General features: G+C 38.3%; 1 protein-coding gene across 2 annotated transcripts in view; it reads right to left on the bottom strand.

The window, feature by feature from the left end:
- Spef2 (sperm flagellar 2) overlaps positions 1–19,870 on the bottom strand; it is a 177,051-nt gene that overhangs the window by 84,941 nt on the left and 72,240 nt on the right. For both annotated transcript variants that reach the window (XM_032898792.1, XM_032898791.1), the window contains 5 exons: positions 18,823–18,880; positions 17,498–17,550; positions 15,707–15,810; positions 12,707–12,963; positions 337–445 (listed from right to left, as the gene is read on the bottom strand). In XM_032898792.1, the coding sequence (XP_032754683.1) occupies positions 337–445; positions 12,707–12,963; positions 15,707–15,810; positions 17,498–17,550; positions 18,823–18,880 (581 nt within the window). The remainder of the gene's footprint in view (positions 1–336; positions 446–12,706; positions 12,964–15,706; positions 15,811–17,497; positions 17,551–18,822; positions 18,881–19,870) is intronic.

Below are 19,870 nucleotides of genomic sequence, written 5' to 3'. Positions count from 1 at the left end.
ACTTCAGTTCAGTAAACGAGAAGAGCTACTACCAACCTTTTCAGTCCGACTTTCAGCTCTCTGAAATTCTATGATCTTAATTGGTATTTTCTAAGTGTTTGCTGAATTCTAAGGAAGTAACTTATTTTCCCAGAGTCTGACAACTGTGGCTCTAAATATAAAAGTTTTCACATAATATTTCACTCACCGTGAAAACATATTTTTGATTTACCTGTAAAAGATATTGTGGTAGGGAATGAATCTCTTTTCTTTTTGCAGATCTTATCATTCCAAAGTCACCAATTGTTACCTCTTTGAAGGGCAAGCAATAACAAGGGCACAAAGTTGAAAACCGACCTGTGCTGTATGTGGTCTCTTAAGTTCCGGTCCTCACTCTTTTCTTCACTTGAAGTACTTGTAGGACCGCTAACATTTTCATAAGAAATTTCATGTGAGATATCTTTAGCTATGGTACAAAAATTACTTAATTAGACAAACAACCAAACCAATAAAAACTTCTATTTACTGCCAAAACATACTTATGCAAGATTTCAGGTAGAAATAGCCATATTTTGGTCCATAAATATCTTTGGTATATATACTGCTCTTTTTGTTCCCCAACTCCTTTAGTACCTCTCTACATACCCAACTTCTTGCTTTTTTCTAAAAATAAATAAATAAATAAATAAATAAATAAATAAACTCAGACATAGGTCAACACAAACAAACATGCAGTAAGACAAAACCTACCAAAACAAATTGAAAAGGATGCATGAACAAAAGTACATACATACACACACACACACACACACACACACACACACACACTCCACCACCACCACCACCACCAGCACCACCACCACCACCACCACCACCCATCTCTAGGGAGTTCACAGGCACTATGGTGATACTTACTACTGTTCTTTAACTAAATGGTCATGTTGTTAAACTGCTTTCTAAATATTTATGTTTATAACCATTGCTCTAGGATGCCCTCACACATGGTCACAGAAGTTCCTTTTGTAATGATCACCAGTCAATACAAAGATTTGTTGCAAATTACAAGAACAAGCAACTGCAACTGTAAGTTATTTGTCCTGAGTGAGACATTACTATTTACCCCTACATATAAACCAAGGCTACAGGAACAAAGAGTTAGTAGAAAGTATGAAAGTGATGGGGGATGGGGATGAATGTTGTGAAATCTTGTCTTTAGAATATAATATGAGTACTGCACTCTTGAGCTTACAGCAGCTGTAGTTACCTATAAAAGAGCTTCTCAAGATCAAGCCAACAAAAATTCTAGTGTGGAAGGAGAAGAAGCTGGCCAGCCCCCAGTGCTGGCTATTGGGAGCTGATAGCTTCTAACAGAATGAGAATCACTCTTCTTTGAGGCTGTAGCCACTGCTTAGTGGTCTACAGACCACTGGATACTCTCATAGTCATGCATATGTGACCAGCACTACCCAGATTTCTGACTTAATGAAACAAAAGAAACAGACAAGAAGTTGGGAGCCAAATCTGTTTGGGTGGAACCTGGAGAGAGTTGGGTGAATACAATTATATTTTATTGATGCATGCTAACAGACACACACACAGACACACACACACACACACACACACACACACACACACACACACGAAATTATCAAAGGATAAATTCTCAGATAATTTAAAAACAAATTAACTTACCATTATTAAAGAGACACCCAAACAACCCCCAAAAGTTGGGTAGTTTTAGAATAAGAATTCATATTTCTCTTTGAAATGGGCAAGAGACTAGGTAAGACACACTGAAAAGAAGCTTGATTGTCAATATGAAATACCTCAGGATAGATGGTTGGTGAGACAATTCTAAGATACTGTCAGTTAGGTTCAGGGAAGGGATGATAACAAGAGTTTCTTTTAACTAATGCTGGGTGGGTGAGCACTTCTGGGGCAGGAGAGCACTTCCGGGGTGGGAGAGCACTTTCTGTTCTTATAAACAACCTGGGTCCAGTTCACAACAGCCACGTGGGAGCTTTCAAGGGCTTGTAGCTCTGTTTCCAGAGGCTCCAATGCTTTTGTCTGATCACTCTGAGCATGTGCACATACATGGAGCATTTACCACACAAAAGTACACACACAGACATACGCATACACACATACACACAGAAAGAGGGAGAGTAAGAGTGAGAATGAGAGGAAGAGAGAGAGATATATACTGAATAATAAGTGAATTAAAAAACACTTAAGCAAAAAGAAAGAAAGAAAGAAAAGGAAAGAAAAGAAAAGAAAAAAACAGACAAAGCATGCCATATTCCCTTCTCTGTTGAAGTCTGGTCACCAAGATGACACCATATTCTGATTCTTGACTCAAACAACAAAGAATCAAACATTCCCTTGTGTCTTGGGACTCTGCCTATATTTTACTATCTTGGTCCTCTTAGCTGTCACTAAATTTCAGTGTGAAATAGTGTATGAATTCTTCTTTTTGTGCTTCATTATAGAATATTTTGGCTCCCTAGATCCAGTGGAATGTTTTTTCAGAAGTCAGCCCATTACACCAATACTTCATAAAATTTGTTTTAGGATTGATTAGTTTTTTAATTTCAGGATGGACTATGTACACACTGCTAGTAAACCCTTTGTCAGAGTCCTCCCTGAATAGACTGATGAAAAGATACAGATTCCTTTCCTTCTGGTTGCTGCCTTCACGGAGAGTTGAAAGCCAGCAGCCAAGAGTGACTACACACCTGAGAGCAGAGGTAAGGTCAACATTTCTGCTCCAAGTGACCTGCCTGGTGGACTCAGGACACACAAAGGCAGAAGTCCTCTGGGCCCAGGCACTTCTGGTTTCTGACTGTGGCCCAAACTTCTCTAATCCCAGCCCACAGCTCCCTGCTCCCAAATCCCATGGGAAAGAGAGCCAATCACCCAGAAGTGCGGGCAATCCTTTGCCCAAAACCCTGGCCTAAGAGGAAACTGCATAGTACCTCTGGACACAGGAATATAGGAGAAGTCAGCTGCAGGAGCCCTGCAGTCCAGATCTGCGCCCGGATCTGAACTGAACCAGTCAAATAGCTCCTGCACCCAAATCCTGTGGAAGGGGAGAGCTATACCCTCAGAGGTTCGGACACCCCCGAGAACCCAGAGGAGACTATTCTCTGCTAACATTCCAGACTCAAGAGAAAAATGCCTAGCACAACCTGTGTCCCCTGTGCACAGGGACCTAGGAGCAGTAGGAGCCGAACACTTCCTCTGGTTGCTGCTCTCATGGAGAGCTGAAAGCCAGCCACCAGGAGCAACTGTACTCTGTTCCCATAACTGGCTGAAAGAAAACAGGAAAACAGGTATACAGGAGTGCTGGCACACAGGCCCACAGGAAGGTCAAGCCACCATTAGAAACAGCAAGAATGACTAACACCAGAGACAACCTGATGGCCAGAGGTAAGCACAGGAACCCAAGCAACAGAAACCAGGAATATTTGGCACCATCAGAGCCCAGTTCTCCCACAAAAGCAAATACAGGATATCCAAACACACCAGAAAAGCAAGATCTAGATTTAAAATTACATTTTATCATGATGATGGAGGACTTTAAGAAGGTCATAAATAACTCCCTTAAGGAAATACAGGACAACACAAGTAAACAACTAGAAGCCCTTAAAGAGGAAACACAAAAATCCCTTAAAAACTACTGGAAAAGACAACCAAATAGAAGAAGGAAATGAACAAAACCATCCAGGAGTTAAAAATAGAAATAGAAACAATAAAGAAAGCACAAAGGGAGACAACCCTGAAGATAGAAAACCTAGGGAAGATATTAGGAATAATAGATGCGAGCATCACCAACAGAATACAAGAGATAGAAGAGAGAATCTCAAGAGCAGAAGATTCCATAGAAAACATCGACATAACTATCAAAGATAATGTAAAACAGAAAAAGCTACTAGCCCAAAACATATCGGAAATCCAGGACACAAGGAGAAGACCAAAACCTAAGGATAATATCTCTCAACATCAATGGAATCAAGTCCCCAATAAAAAGACACAGATTAACAGACTGTATATGTAAAGAGGACCCAGCATTTTGCTGCCTCCAGGAAACACACCTCAGAGACAAAGACAGACACTACTTCAGAGTAAAAGACTGGAAAACCACTTTCCAATCAAATGGTCGGAAGAAGCAAGCTGCAGTAGCCATTCTAATGTCAAATAAAATCGACTTTCAACCAAAAGTCATCAAAAAAGATAAGGAAGGATACTTCATATGCATAATTCAAGAGAAATCAAACAGAAATTAAAAGAGACACAGAGAGACTTTCAGAAGCTATGAACCAAATGGAATTAACAGACATTCATAGAACATTCCATCCTAAAACAAAAGGATATACCTTCTTCTCACCACCTCATGGTACCTTCTCCAAAACTGAACATACAATCGGTCACGAAACAGGCCTCAACAGATACAGAAAAATAGAAATAATCCCATGCATTCTAATCAGACCACCACGGACTAAGGCTGGTCTTCAACAACAACAGGGAAAGAATGCCCACATATACATGGAATTTGAACAATGCTCTAATCAGTGATAACTTGGTCAAGGAAGAAATAAAGAAATAAATTAAAAGACTTCTTAGTATTTAATGAAAATGAAGGTACAACATACTCAAACTTATGGGACACAATGAAAGCTGTGCTAAGAGGAAAACTCATAGCGCTGAGTGCCTGCAGAAAGAAACAGGAGAGAGCATATGTCAGCAGCTTGACAGCACACCTAAAAGCTCTAGAACAAAAAGAAGCAAATACACCCAGGAAGAGTAGAAGGCAGGAAATCATCAAACTCAGAGCTGAAATCAACCAAGTAGAAACAAAAAGTACTATACAAAGAATCAACAGAACCAAAAGCTGGTTCTTTGAGAAAATCAACACGATAGATAAACCCTCAGCCAGATTAACCAGAAGACACAAAGATGTATCCAAATCAACAAAATCAGAAATGAAAAGGGAGACATAAGAACAGAATCTGAGGAAATTCAAAAAGCCATTAGATCCTACTACAAAAGCCTATATTCAACAAAATTGGAAAATCTGGAGGAAATGGACAATTTTCTAGAAAAATTCCAGGTACCAAAGTTAAATCAGGAACAGATAAACCATTTAAACAACCCCATAACTCCTAAAGAAATAGAAGCAGTTATTAAAATCTCCCAACCAAAAAGAGCCCAGGTTCAGTGCAGAATTCTATCAGACCTTCATAGAAGACCTCATACCAATACTATCCAAACTATTCCACAAAATTGAAACAGATGGAGCGCTACCGAATTCCTTCTGTGAAGCCACAATTACTCTTATACCTAAACCACACAAAGACCCAACAAAGAAAGAGAACTTCAGACCAAGTTCCTTTATAAATATCAACGCAAAAATACTCAATAAAATTCTTGCAAACTGAATCCAAGAACACATCAAAACAATCATCCATCATGGTCAAGCAGGCTTCAACCCAGGTATAGAGAGATAGGTCAATATATGGAAAACCATCAACATAATCCACTATATAAACAAACTCAAAGATAAAAACCACATGATCATTTCATTAGATGCTGAAGAAGCATTTGACAAAATTAAACACCCTTTTATGTTAAAAGTCTTGGAAAGAACAGGAATTCAAGGCCCATACCTAAACATAGTAAAAGCCATAGACAGCAAACCAGTAGCTAACATTAAACTAAATGGAGAGAACCTTGAAGCAATCCCACTAAAATCAGGGTCTAGACAAGGCTGCCCACTCTCTCCCTACTAATTCTATAGAGTTCTCAAAGTCCTAGCCAAAGCAATCAGACAACAAAAGGAGGCCAAGTGGATACAAATTGGAAATGGAGAAGTCAAAATATCACTATTTGCAGATGATATGATAGTATACTTAAGTGACCCCAAATGTTCCACCAGAGAACTACTAAGCCTGATAAACAACTTCAGCAAAGTGGCTGGGTATAAAATTAACTCAAACAAATCACTAGCCTTCCTCTACACAAAAGATAAACAGACCGAGAAAGAAATTAGGGAAATGACACCCTTCATAATAGTCCCAAAGAATATAAAATACCTTGGTGGGACTTTAACCAAGCAAGTGAAAGATCTGTATGGTAAGAACTTTAAGCCTCTGAAGAAAGAAATTGACGAAGACCTCAGAAGATGGAAAGATCTCTGATGCTCATGGATTTGCAGGATTAATATAGCAAAAATGGCCATTTTACCAAAAGTAATCTAGAGATTCAATGCAATCCCCATCAAAATTCCAATCCAATTCCACATAGAGTTAGACAGAACAGTTTGCAAATTCATTTGGAATAACAAAAAACCCAGGATATCTAAAACTTTCCTCAACAATAAAGGGACTTCTGGGGGAATCACCATCCCTGAACTCATACAGTATTACAGAGCAATAGTGATAAAAACTACATGGTTTTGGTACAGAGACAGGCAAATAGACCAGTGGAATAGAATTGAAGACCCAGAAATGAACCCACACACCTATGGTCACTTGATTTTTGACAAAGGAACTAAAACTATCCAATGGAAAAAAATAGCATTTTCAACAAATGGTGCTGGTCAACTGGAGGTCAGGGGGTCGAAGAATGCAGATTGATCCATGCTTATCACCCTGTACAAAGCTTAACTCCAAGGGGACCAAGGACCTCCACATCAAACCAGATACACTCAAACTAATAGAAGAAAAAGTGGGGAAGAGTCTGGATCACATGGGCATTGGAGAATATTTCCTGAACAGAACAACAATGGCTTATGAATCTAAGATCATGAATTGAAAAATGGGATCTCATGAAGCTGCAAGCTTCTGTATGGCAAAGGACACTATCATTAGGACAAAACAGCAACCAACAGATTGGGAACAGATCTTTATCAATCCTACATTTGATAGACGGCTAACATCCAAAATATACAAAGAACTCATGAAGTTAAACTCCAGAGAGCCAAATAACATTATTAAAAATGGGATACAGAGCTAAACAAAACATTCTCAGCCTAGGAATGCCGAATGACTGAGAAACCCCTAAAGAAATGTTCAACATACTTAGTCATCAGGGAAATGCAAATCAAAACAACCCTGAAATTCCACCTCACACCAGTCAGAATGGCTAAGATCAAAAACTCAGACAAGAGCAGATGGTGGCCAGAATGTGGAGAACAAGGAACACTCCTCCATTGTTGGTGGGACTGCAAACTGGTACAACCTCTCTGGAAATCAATCTGGAGTTTCCTCAGAAAATTGCACATTGTACTATCTGAGGACCCATTTATACCTCTCCCAAAAGATGCTCCAACATAAAACAAAGACACATGCTCCACTATGTCCATAGCAGCCTTATTTATAATAGCCAGAAGCTGGAAAGAACCCAGATGCCCTTCAACAGAGGATGTGGTACATCTACACAATGGAGTATTACTCAGCTATCAAAAACAATGACTTTATGAAATTCATAGGCAAATGGATGGAATGAGAAAATATCACCCTGAGTGAGGTAACCCAATCACAGAAAGCAACATGGTTTGCACTCATTGATAAGTTAATATTAGTCCAAACGCTCAAATTACCAAGATGCACAGACCACATGAAACTCAAGGAGGATGACCAAAATGCAGATGCTTCACTCCTTCTTTAAAAGGGGAACAAAAATATCCACAGGAGGGTATACGGAGGCAAAGTTTGGAGCAGAGACTGAAAGAACCCCCATTCAGAGCCTGCCCCACATGTGGCCCATACATATACAGCCACCAAACTAGATAAGATGGATGAAGCAAAGAAGTGCAGGCCGACAGGAACCGGATATAGATCTCTCCTGAGAAACATAGCTAGAACATGTCAAATACAGAGGCGAATGCCAGCAGCAAGCCACTGAACTGAGAATAGAAGCCCACTGGAGGAATTAGGAAAGGTCTGGAGGAGCTGAATTGGTTTGTGACCACAGAAGAACAACAATGCCAACCAACCAGAGCTTCCAGGGACTAAACCGTTACCCAAAGACTACACATGGACTACCCTGGGCTCTGACTGCATATGTAGCAGAGAATTACCTTGTTGGGGCATCAGTGGAAGGGGAAGCCCTTTGTCCTGCCAAGGTTGGACCCCCAATGTAGGGGAATGTGGGGGAGCGGCAATGGGGAGCGGATGGGAGGGGAACATCCATATAGAAGGGAAGTTGGAGGGGTTAGAGGGCTGATGGACAGGAATAACATTTGAAATGTAAATAAATACCCAATTTAATAAAAACGGAAGAAAAAAATAAAAAAGAATATATTGTCATGAATAACAAGCTTGGAAAAAGAAAATCAGCACTGGGAATAATTGAGAGTAAAGTAAGGTGACCCTGAAGTCAAACGTACACGAGACTAGAGACTATTTACTAATACCATACCATAATATTGTGAAATATTTATGCCGCTTTCTGGAATTATGAACTCCCTTTAGAATAAACACAAAGAAATTGACTGTGAGAAATGAAAAATAATTAATAGAAAAACAATTTTCAACAGCTCTCACTGAGTTTCATCCAAAACACAAAGTACTCATAAACTGGGAATAAACAGAAAATCACAAAGAAAGAAGAAAGCCTTGAGCTAGACTAAAAGGGATTAGAATTAAAGCAAAACAGCATTAGGGTGTGATTTAACAGCAGTCAAGAAAATGAAGGGCCTCAGAAGTGTAGTAATTGGCTACTCTCCGTCTACACTAATGATAAAACAAGATGAAATGGATTTGAAATAGAAAACCATGGTGGTTTTTGATTGTTTCGTTTTGTTTTTGGTTATCATGTTTACAACATCCAAAGTCAAGAAAGAATGCCTTGGATTAGATCAAAAGGAATGAGAATTGTTCAGAGAACAGAAACACTGAGACGTACATTAATAGCATTCAAGTCAATAAAGGTACCTTGAATGCTGGCAGGGTGCAGAAATCATCCCTTGCTACAGAATAGATGGTTGAATAAAATGTGGACACTTCGGCTTCTTTTTCTGAATGACAACTTTCCCTGACTTACTGTATTAGCCAAGGCTGTTTTTCATTTGTCCTGATTTCACTTCTGAGGTTTGACAAAATACTCTGACAAAAAGCAACTTAGAGGAAAAAGGTCTTTGTTCATAATTCCTGGTTATATAGTCCATTACTGTGGGTGGGTCAGGGCAGAAACTCAATGCAGCCCGTCGTGCTGTAATTGAGAGCCCAGACAAATGAGTGCACACATGTGTAATGCTGGGTTTTCGCTGTTCTTAAATAACCCAAGGATGATACTTAGGGAAATGTGTTCCTCACAATGGGCTGGCTCTTCTTTTTGTTTTTAACATCATTTAATGAAATTAAGGTAATACCCCACAGACATATCCAGAGGCCAATCTTAAGACAGTCCTTCATTGAGATTCTCTTCCCATGTGAGTTTATATTATAGCAAGATAAGAATGTAGTCATCTTATCATTTCTTTCCCCAGTGTTAAAGTAGGTATCCTTAAATTAAAAAACAAACAACCACCCCACCACAAAAACACAACCTTGTCTTCAAAACTGATTACCAGGAAAAAAAATCAGATTAATACCATGTCCTTTTCTATAAAATAGAAGGAGGAGAAAGGAAAAAGAGAAGAGGTCCTAAAAGGAAATTTAAAGTATTCTGAACCTATGCTTTCCCCCCTTTCAGAAAAATGGTTGTAGGACATAATCTTCATTCCCCACCTCCCTGCTTCCTAGCCTCTCTTTCAGGCCTCATCCCTCAGCAATCTGTCTTTTTCCTCTCCCATGCAATAAAGTCAACAAAAATGTCAAAGCCAATGGCCATGTTTCCATCCTTCTCTCAGTGTATTTTTCTGCACCATGTATAGGAAGAATTCAGCTTACAGGGTGCCCATTACTTACTAGGCTGCTTTTATATTCACAACCTATCAAATGAAGTAGGATTGGAATTCTAGAAGCAACCAGATTACCCAATATATTAATGCCTGAGAATGGGGGTTTGGTTTCATCAATGTTACTTTATTTTAGTCTTTGAGCTCCCTTTAAATGCTATGCTCTTTATTTAATTAGATCTCCAAAAGGGAAACTATACACAAGTATATAACTTAATGAGTTAATAAACCGAAAATATGCAGGATCCAGATCAACAAATATCAGCCTTAGAAGTCTCTAATGTCCAGTTGCAGTTGCTATTAACGTTAGAGGGCGAGCCATAGCCTGAACTGGAAACCTTACAGTGCTTCTCACCTTCTGCAAGCCACTGCTCTCCCACAAGCTAAGCCACGCCCTCTGAACAGCTAAGATGGCACTGACCCTTCCACAATGATGCTGGTCTCCTGCAATGACTATTCCATCTCCCTAAGTCTCCTTGACCTCCTCCCTATTATCTTTGAGCACTGGATGGATTGATGTTCAGCCCTTGCTGCCAACATGCCTTTAGATGTTGTATGCCTACCCGTGATGTGGTTCATCAGGCTTCTCTATGGATCACGGTCATAAGACAGTATGTTGAACACATTCCTAGTGACTGTGCTCTAACATACTGGTTAGACTCTTACTATTTTTTTTGGAGGGAGATTGGACTGTACTTTAGTCCTAAATATCTGTTCTTTGCTTATGAAATGCAGCAACCAGTCTGTGAAGTTTCTTCTCTTCCTTAACTGCTTCAGAACATTTCTCCTTTCTCTTTTACTTTATGATGTTCTGGGGAGTGAACATGGATATTTGTATTTTCATATAGTCTTTTCAAGTGAATTTCTAGTGTAAAATCCTTACCGTTAGTACTCAGTTCTCAAACCTAAGTCCCATATATGTAATAGCTTTTGGAATGTCTAAGTTTACTTCACCTAATTGTCTAAGGGGCATTCTAAAAGCAACATCTGAAAGAAAACACTACTTATTTATTTTCATATAATTTGAGTCAAAGGTATCACCATTCAAAGAATTAGACAAGTCAGAAGCATAAAGTCATCCCATTCTCCTCATTATATGTTCCATCCCAACTGGTACATAAATTCTTTCAAGGCCTGTTTCATTTCTACAGACTGACTTTCCACCATACTGTGTTCTCTCCTGTTTTCTAGGTGAACGGTTTCAGCTCACTTTCAAGCTGTGTGAATGTCTCTACATTGACTTGTCACTATAGCACTATAGTACTCTCTCAGAATTCTACTGCCAATTCTGTCAAAGTGACAGCCACTTAGCCACATCTGTATATGAACCAGTACCAATGTCCTTGAAGAACCAAAATCTTTATCTATTTCAATTAATTCCACGATGCTAGAGTCTACCAGGTTGGGCAGCACAACTCTATAACATCATTCTTTGATTCCTCGTCTACATTTTCCACTAATGTTTTTAGAAACAGGAACTACATCCTGTGTTCCTACATCCTGGCTAAGGCTACTACTATTCTGGGAGGAAAAGTGGACAGCGCCTTAGTCCTAAATATTTGTCCTAAAGTCTCTGAAAGCAAGAATCCATTTTTTTTTAATATCAGTTTTCAGAATAGTATCTGGCACTTATGCATATTATATGAAGATATAGAAAAAATAGTCTTCCATTTATCTAAAATAGGCAGGGCTTAGCTTTTAATAAAGGAATAAATTGGTAATATAATCTAATGTTACTCAAATTTATATTCTAAAGACCAAAACAGAGATATGAAAAATGCACTTTAAATGGTAGAATATGAAAAAAGTTTTGACCATTCTTTGTATGGTCGAGTTTTACTGTAAGATTAACAATTTCATAATATATTTCATGGTTTAGAAAGTATTATACTAGCATTTTTTAAAATTAACTTCTAGCTCAGAAATGTACTGTTCATACCTGGTATAAATAAAAGTCATATTTAAGGGCACTTAGGACAGTGGAGAAATAAGAAGAATATATCTATGTGCATATAATTTGACAAAGTAGAAATTCTTTCTGGAGTAATGAAAAATACTTTTAACCCTGACTTTAAATCAAGGATCTAGAGAATTCAACTAGTTAGTTGACATCAGGCTTAACAAATGTATAAGTGTTGTTCATCATCAATTTTTTGATGAAAAATTATAAGAACTCAAATTGGATTTCTTGAAAAGATCTTGGCTACTGATTCTTATGTCTTTCTGAAACACAGAATAATATGCTACCCATAGAGCTCCCATGGAAATGGGCAAGCCTTATTAGGTTTGTATGGTCATAAGCTTATACTCAGAGGTCTCTGTGTGTACTTTATAGCAACTTACTACATCTGCTTTTTAATCATATTGATCGGGATGCATAGGATCTGTGTTTTCTGTCAGATGGAGATAGATTGGCAATATTCTTAGCCACTTCCAGCCTCTGCCATTTTATTTAAGTAAAAAATGAGATGAGAGGTCAGACTCATTAGCAATTCGATATATTCTCACAGGAATAGTGTGAGCTTAAGCAGTCAAATGCCCATGCTTTTGAGAATGAACTCAGCTGGGTAACGCTTTGAAAAAATAGGTTAAATGAAGCTATTCACACAGTCAAAGAACATTTTCAATATGATATATTTGATCATCCCTCCTCCCAGTCCTCCCAGATTCTATCTCCTTACACACCCAGCTTCATGTTCTCTTGCTCTTCAAAAAACAAGAACAGAAAGAAAAACATGGAGTTAAAAATAAAACCCCACAAATTTTAAAATCACATTTGATTATGGAAAAGAGTGTAATGGTTAAAAATCAACGCATTCTACTTACCCATGATATCGTTAATGCGAGCCAGTGATGAGTTATCTGAAATATCAAGCAATATGGCAAAATCGAACGCGGATGGGAGAAGAGGGACCTCTTTGGAAGTTGTGGGGCTCAAGGCCAATGTGGGCATTTGTGCTTTTTTCTTCTTTAACTGCATGGATTTTCTTTTGTATCCTGTAAGAGCTTCCTCCAGGAGCTTGGCTTGATTTACTGTCATTGGAAATCCATCTAGAACCCAGCTTTGGTTCACAGGTATCTTCCTAAATTCAAACAGCACAGTTCATCAGCATGGCGCCAGACACTGGGGCTCTGCTAAGGTTAGTGATACAATGAATGCCTCTACTTTATTGTAAATTTATCCTAATGCATAGACTTCTTTAGTTTATAGCTAATGCATAGGGTTTTCTTATGTATTCTGACTGCTTCCTTGCTTAAAATCCTTCTGTGGCTTCCTGCTGTCCTCCAAATCTACCCTCTTGACTCATAAACTTCTAGCCTTTCATGATTTTGAATGCTCACAGGCCGATGTCCTCACTGTGATGTGCATATATGTGGCACCGACTACCTTATGCTCACAGAATGTGCTTCCTCAAAGTCCACATTTGTACAATGGAGTACTGTAAAATACCTCATTGGGGTTTGTGAAGATGAACAGAAATGACACTTAGTAAACTGGACACAGGTCTTAGTCCATACTGAACACCCTTGTCGCCAATTTGGAGGGTATCCTTACCCCGCCCACGCCTTAGGCTCTTACTTATTTCACCATATCAATAAAATCGTCTTGACTTAAAACTTTCAGGTTATTCTTTTGGTTTAGTTCTCTTTTCTGTTTGGTTTTTCAAGATAGGGGTTTTTCTGTGTAACAGGCCTGGCTGTCCTGGAACTTACTCCATAAATCAGGCTGATCTCAAAATCACAGACATCTACCTGCCTTTACGTCCTAAGTTCTGGGGTCAAAGGCATGGACCACCACGAAAAAAGTGTTTAAGTATCTTCATTCTACCTTCAAGTGATGCAAAACTGAAAAATCTTCCTTATATTTTAAAGTTATTAATTTACTTATTGCCTTGTTCCTTCTCATATTAAAGAATAGGTTCACCTTTCCAGAAGCTTCTAAGCCTTTTGGTGACTGCCTGAAATCTTTCAGATCATGTGGCAGGAAGGATGGGGTGAACAAATTTCAGAAAGATTTCAGTACTTGATCAAATGCATAGAACTTCAAATGGCCCCCTGGCTGATGATTCTCAGCATGGCTCCCAGCTTCCTTCTGGTATGTTTTTATCTCTTCCACTAGGTTATCACAAGCAGGAAGAGACTGCATTTCACTTTTCCAACCTCTCCAAAGGGAGATCAACCTTCTGCACAGATTGGACTTACTAATTCCTTTGCCCAAGTCACAGGAGAGAACTCCCTTAAGTGCTTGACCTCGTCTGGGACCTGCTGCCTCAGAAGTCACAGCAGACAGAGGCAGGGGTTAGAGCTGCTCTCCTTCAGTGCTGCTAGAGTGAGACAGCAGACAGTAGGGAGCCAAGGAGCCTGACTCTGGTTTTTGTTATATCACTATCTAGACACAGTTGTGTAACTACAACATCTAATGTTCCGTTTCTCATTAGACTAGACCGACAGATTGTAAACCAGTGACAGCCCTCTGGAGGCGTCCTAGAGGAAATAGAAATGGTGTTTGGTGTGAGGAGGGTGATTTTTGTGGACCCTCCAGATCTACTAAAACTGAAGTGAAGGACTGCTTGACACTTTGCCTATCCATTTGCTCAATGCACAAAGAGCACTGTGGTGAAGTATACTTTATGTCATTTCTGAGAAATGTGAGGCTAAAAACCCTTCCAGCTCTGAGGGTAGCAGCCTAGAGTTCCAATTACTAGATACATAAGTGGGAGGCAGCCTAAATCTTTAAAGCAGTCTTTAAGACAACATTAAGGAGGAGCTTATCCCAGATGGATAGTAAAAAATTTCTATAAAGCTCTCCCTCTTCTTGGGTCTTAATGTTCCCCACATACCACAGCTAAGCAATCCCATTTCCTCTCCAATTCTTTCAACAGAGCCTTTTACTCTTTTTTCTTATCCGGTACAAATTATTTCCTTTATTATACAGAACAACTGGCCCTCTTCTAATATACATGTATAAGAAAGCAAGGTTGAAGAGAATCCTTTCTCAGTAAAAGGAGGATAGAGAAAGCAAAAAAAAAAAAAAAAATGACAGGTTCTTTGAACTTTTCCTCTCTGTCCCCTGCCACACATATGTGTTACACATATGTGCTTTGTCTGTGCTGTGCGCCACCACCTGTTGTCCTAGGATTCCTAGACTCCACTCCTGCCCTCATCTTGAACCATAACACAAGTAAGTGCAGACCTGTGTTCAGTGAGTTGGGATCTCTTTTCTCACACCTTGCCCTTGGGCTTAACTAACCACCCACTATCCCAAGGGCAGTAGATGGTGCCTTCATTTACATCAGATGGAGGACAAAGCTAACCAGAGAGGCGAAGTATAGGCACGCAAGTCCATTTATTCTCCCTCTGTCTTAGGAGTCAGTACATACATTTGAATATTTCATTTCTATGTTATTCTTAACATATTTTTTGTAAATAATACATGAAATGGGCTAGGGAGTTGGCTCAGTAATTAAAGTGCTTGCTATACAAGCATGAGAAATGAAGTTCCCATTCCCAGAACTCATGTAAATGCTGGGTGTGGGACCCAACTGTAATTCTATCCTAAGAAGTTGGAGACGAGATCCCCAAGTGAGTTGGCTAGGAAGACTAGTTTTGTATATTCAGTTCATGGTTTTACTGTGAGACTCTGACTCAAGTGATAAGGAAAAAGGATGAGACAATTCCAGATGTCAAACTTAGGCCTCTTTACCCACTCTCACAATTATGTTCACACTCTCACACACATGTGGTCATACGTAAGTACATACACCTATATATGCAGGAAAAAGGACGATATTAAATAGGTCTGAGAAAAGAAACTACAATACATACTTAATAGCATTTACCAGGATGTTAACCAGCAGTACGTCTGGAACGCTCTTGCCTCTTCTGAGCATCAGTTCTGATTTTGCACCAAGTTGAGCTCGCATGCTAAGCTGTGAAAAGAAATGAAGAATGGTAGGAGAGAGTTGATTGAAAGTAATAGTCCATTCAAGGTGTTGAGAGTTAAAGCAATACAGTGGCCATGCTAGCTAATGAAGATACTGAAGACTTAATCACATTTCTGGAGTAGAGGAAACATTCAAGGAGGATCTGTACCAATTTTCAGTAGCCTCGACACCCCAAATCCCCCAAATTTCATACTCTAACACTTGCAAAGAGAATGGCCTGACTCCAATCACTCATATCTATGAGAAATTGCCCTCTGGAAACACACATACCTATCTAGCTCTTGAATATTGTTTGGTGACCAGACTCTAAACTTTCAGCTCTGTTCTTCTTCCTTGATTCTTAGCCTTTCTTTTTCTATCACAAGTTCACTCTAGTAATTAGTTTTTGTGTTTTGTTCAGAATTAATAATTATGACTTCTAGGAGGATTAATTCTGTACAAGTTGTATAATGTTACTCAATGTGTGCTTCCCTAGGGCCTGATCTTCACTCAGTCACTGGAGTGCTTGATGTCAAATGAGACTATCTCTACTCAAAACTATTCAACCCAGTCGGGGTACCACAGCATACACTTATGATAAAGGTTATAATGATTGTTTCTCAGGCTCTGACAGAACAAACTTCTTTCTTTCATCATCTCTCTGTTCTCAGCCTTTGTTAAACACTTTGGGTATAATAGTCTCGCCCTATGACTAGGTAACTGTTCATGTTGCCACAAAGGCTTCCCAGATCCTGTTACCTAATTCTCTTCCTTCTTTGAGTTTGTTTAAGGCTTGCTTTCTCCAGAAGGTGTCCCTTAATTTAATATTAGAATATTCCCTCCCCTACCCACAATACTGCTCTTACTGTACTTTTCAATTTTTCCTACACCTGATTATCTTTTACCATGCTGTTCAATTCATCTGTTAGTGTTTATAGCCAATTACCTGCCCATGTTTATAAGAATTTGGACTCCCGAAGAGCAGAGAAGTCCATCGGTTTGGTTGTTGACATGTCCATGGAATATGGTGTGTAGGAAAAAGCATGTGTGTCTGAACTGAACTGAATATGGATAAGGGGGCTTTTATCCAACTGTAAATGTAACTGCAGAAGCAAACCTAATCTTTCTGTTAATTCGTATTTCAAATCAATAGAGTAAAAAGTTCTAACTCTCTACTCATTACTTTTCTAAACTCACTTCTCTCTCAATAAATCAAACACCATACGCATTGTTTGGTTTCAAACCCAACATGTTTTTTTTAATATTTAATCAATTCTAAAAGCTGAATGATAAATTTGTTTGGAATGATGACACTCATTATAACATAATCAATTATAATAAAAAAGTAAATAAAACACACATGATTAATTCTGTCATTACTTCCCTCTATATTTAACCAATACTCTTTTTGAAAGTACTAGTTTCCTTCGGAAATAATATCAAGTGAATTAAAAAAAATCATATGTATCTAAATGAGTAAAATGGCATAATAATTTCTACTGCTTTAGAGAGAAAAATACTAAGAATATAAACAATATGATGGAAACTTTACTAGTCACTCTTTTATCAAGCATAATTTAAAATCAAATAGAAGAATGTTGTTTAATTCATAACATCTGAATACATATCAAAAGAATGCAAATTAGGACACATTTTAATATATGGATGGACAAAATCAGATTATAATACTTACTGACAGAAAGCCATTACTTGGTCTGAATTGTTCAAAGTCACTAGTCTTCACACCTAGTAACAGGGAAAGTAGTAAGATCAGAGTCCTAGCATTCACATCTACATGGGAATTGTTTGTTCTACATTGCCCGGCTTGCCCACCTCTAGCTGGGGAATGTGGGCATTATACTCGGTCATGTCTGACACACTCGGCCATGTCTGACACACTCAGCAAGAGCACAAAGCAAGGCTGCAGCATGACTTCCACTTCCTATACAGCATTTCAGTTCCCTCCGTGTAAACAAACCACCTTTCTCAAAAGACATCAAAATGTTAATTCGCTACATTTATATTTTTCCAAGATTGAGAAGTTAAGAGATGATAAACATTTTGGAAATATTTAGAAATCAGAATGGGATCTTAGTTAAATTCTGTGCAAAAAAGTTCAGAATATGTTTATAATGAAAAAATATAATACCAATATTTAAATAACTAAAATCATGCATTAAGATACAAAATAACTGGAAAGATAGGCAGAACTTGACTTTCAAAAGAGAGAGAAGAGCCACCATGGAAGAGTTATGCAGTTATTGCAAATCTGTGAATGACTCTATGATGACAGAGGATAGCAGGGACCTTACAGAAGAGTCTGAGCTTTAGAGCAGACTGAGAGCAAATCGAAATATGCAAAAAGTTTCATTAACACACATTTAATAGAAACGCTATTTAATAGTAAAAATGTTTCTCTTCCGTGATTTCACAAAAGAGTTGGCCTGAATTCCAAGCAAAGATCTTATAGTGGGTGTTAGGAAGCTAAGCTCTGTTGCTGTTGTCAGTGATTAAGAGCTAGAACAGTTTAATGAATAGGGAACCACTGTCCTCTTGAGTGGAGTTCCTCCAGACGCTGATGCTTTCCTCTATGTGATCTCTCACACATACACACTTATATAAGTGAAAGGGAAAAGCAAAATACCAAAAGCAAGCAAACAGAAACAAAACAAAACAAAACACAACACAACAAAACAAAACAAAAAACGAGAAAGAAACGAGAGAATATACTGTGTCCTGTCTGCTTTCATAAAGATAAACTTTAAACGACGACTTTAAGGAAAAGGCGAAAATACTATAATTTCATCTTTATTCTCAAGTGTAGGCAATGACTACCTTGCACTGTGTCGATAACCACACAAAAAAGTATTTAATTCTCCACCATTCACCATTGCATCCCCTGAAATCATGCTTGATGAACCTATATACACTCTTACTGTTTCTGTATTGTAAGCGTGTTGTAACATAAATGATGGATGACTTATTTTGACACATTATTTACTGGCTATATAATTTTACCTTCTTTTTGGGGTGTTGCTTCCCCTGGAACTTGAGTATCTGTTAGCTCATTTTTATCCTATGGCAAAACAGACAAACAAACAGGTTTAATATTGGAATTCTTCCAGTACATTTCCCTAAGTTGGTGTTTGAGAGCAAACTAGTTTATCTACATTAACAATATTAAACTGGATAGAAATTTCTGTCATAAATGACTTCCAGAAACAAGTACAATTTGGTGAATTTCAAATGGCTTTCAATTTATGTAAATATTAAAACTTCTATTTTAGAAATTAAAAAAACAAGGGAAAATGGACAGTTTACAGAAAATATCTTACAAGAATAGCCCTAAAGTTTTCAGTCGTGTCCACAGGTAAATAAGAGGAAAACGTGCATTATCTGTTACTCTCTTGATCAAAATGAAAGCTTGCCACAATGTGAAAGAGAAAGAACCATGCTATGAAACAAATTTCCATAACTCATGAGTTACTAGTATTTGTCCTGAGAATGGAAATCACTGAGAGTAAAGTCTCTGTTAATTGGTTCAATTACAGAGACAGTGTGAGGTAAGAGAAAGAGAAGTGGGCTTCAAATCTGAGATTTAATAATGAGTAGACTTCTATAAGCCTTCTTCTGGCCTTGAGAAAACTAATCCATATGTAGGGTCTCTACTATTGTTGCTAGAAAACAAGAGAGGTAAACCACACGAGGGCTCTTAAAGTCATATAATATTCTTTTCCCACCCCAACATGTAGTATTATATCTTTATGAAATAATCAAATAAATTGCAATGTGGATGTTAAAGAATGAAAATGTGATCAATTTAAGCCCACTTGGAATACTCCTCCTGACCCCTAGCACAGCTAAGATATAGCAATTGGTATACTCTGGCTGTGGACTAAATGGATTGAACTAGTTGTTTTCGTATGATTTCTGGATATCTTTCAAGCAGCTTCATACTTTGAGCCTGGAGACCAAGCAATGTGTCCTCTTCTACCTTTAAATCTGTTTGGGTTCAGCACCTGTCTAGTCCACTGCCAAGGGCCAACTGTACCCTTTATCCACATAT

The sequence above is a fragment of the Rattus rattus genome, chromosome 3, assembly GCF_011064425.1.
Source record: "Rattus rattus isolate New Zealand chromosome 3, Rrattus_CSIRO_v1, whole genome shotgun sequence".
In the NCBI taxonomy this organism is placed as follows: domain Eukaryota; kingdom Metazoa; phylum Chordata; class Mammalia; order Rodentia; family Muridae; genus Rattus; species Rattus rattus.
This window is presented reverse-complemented; position numbering and strand designations above follow the sequence as displayed.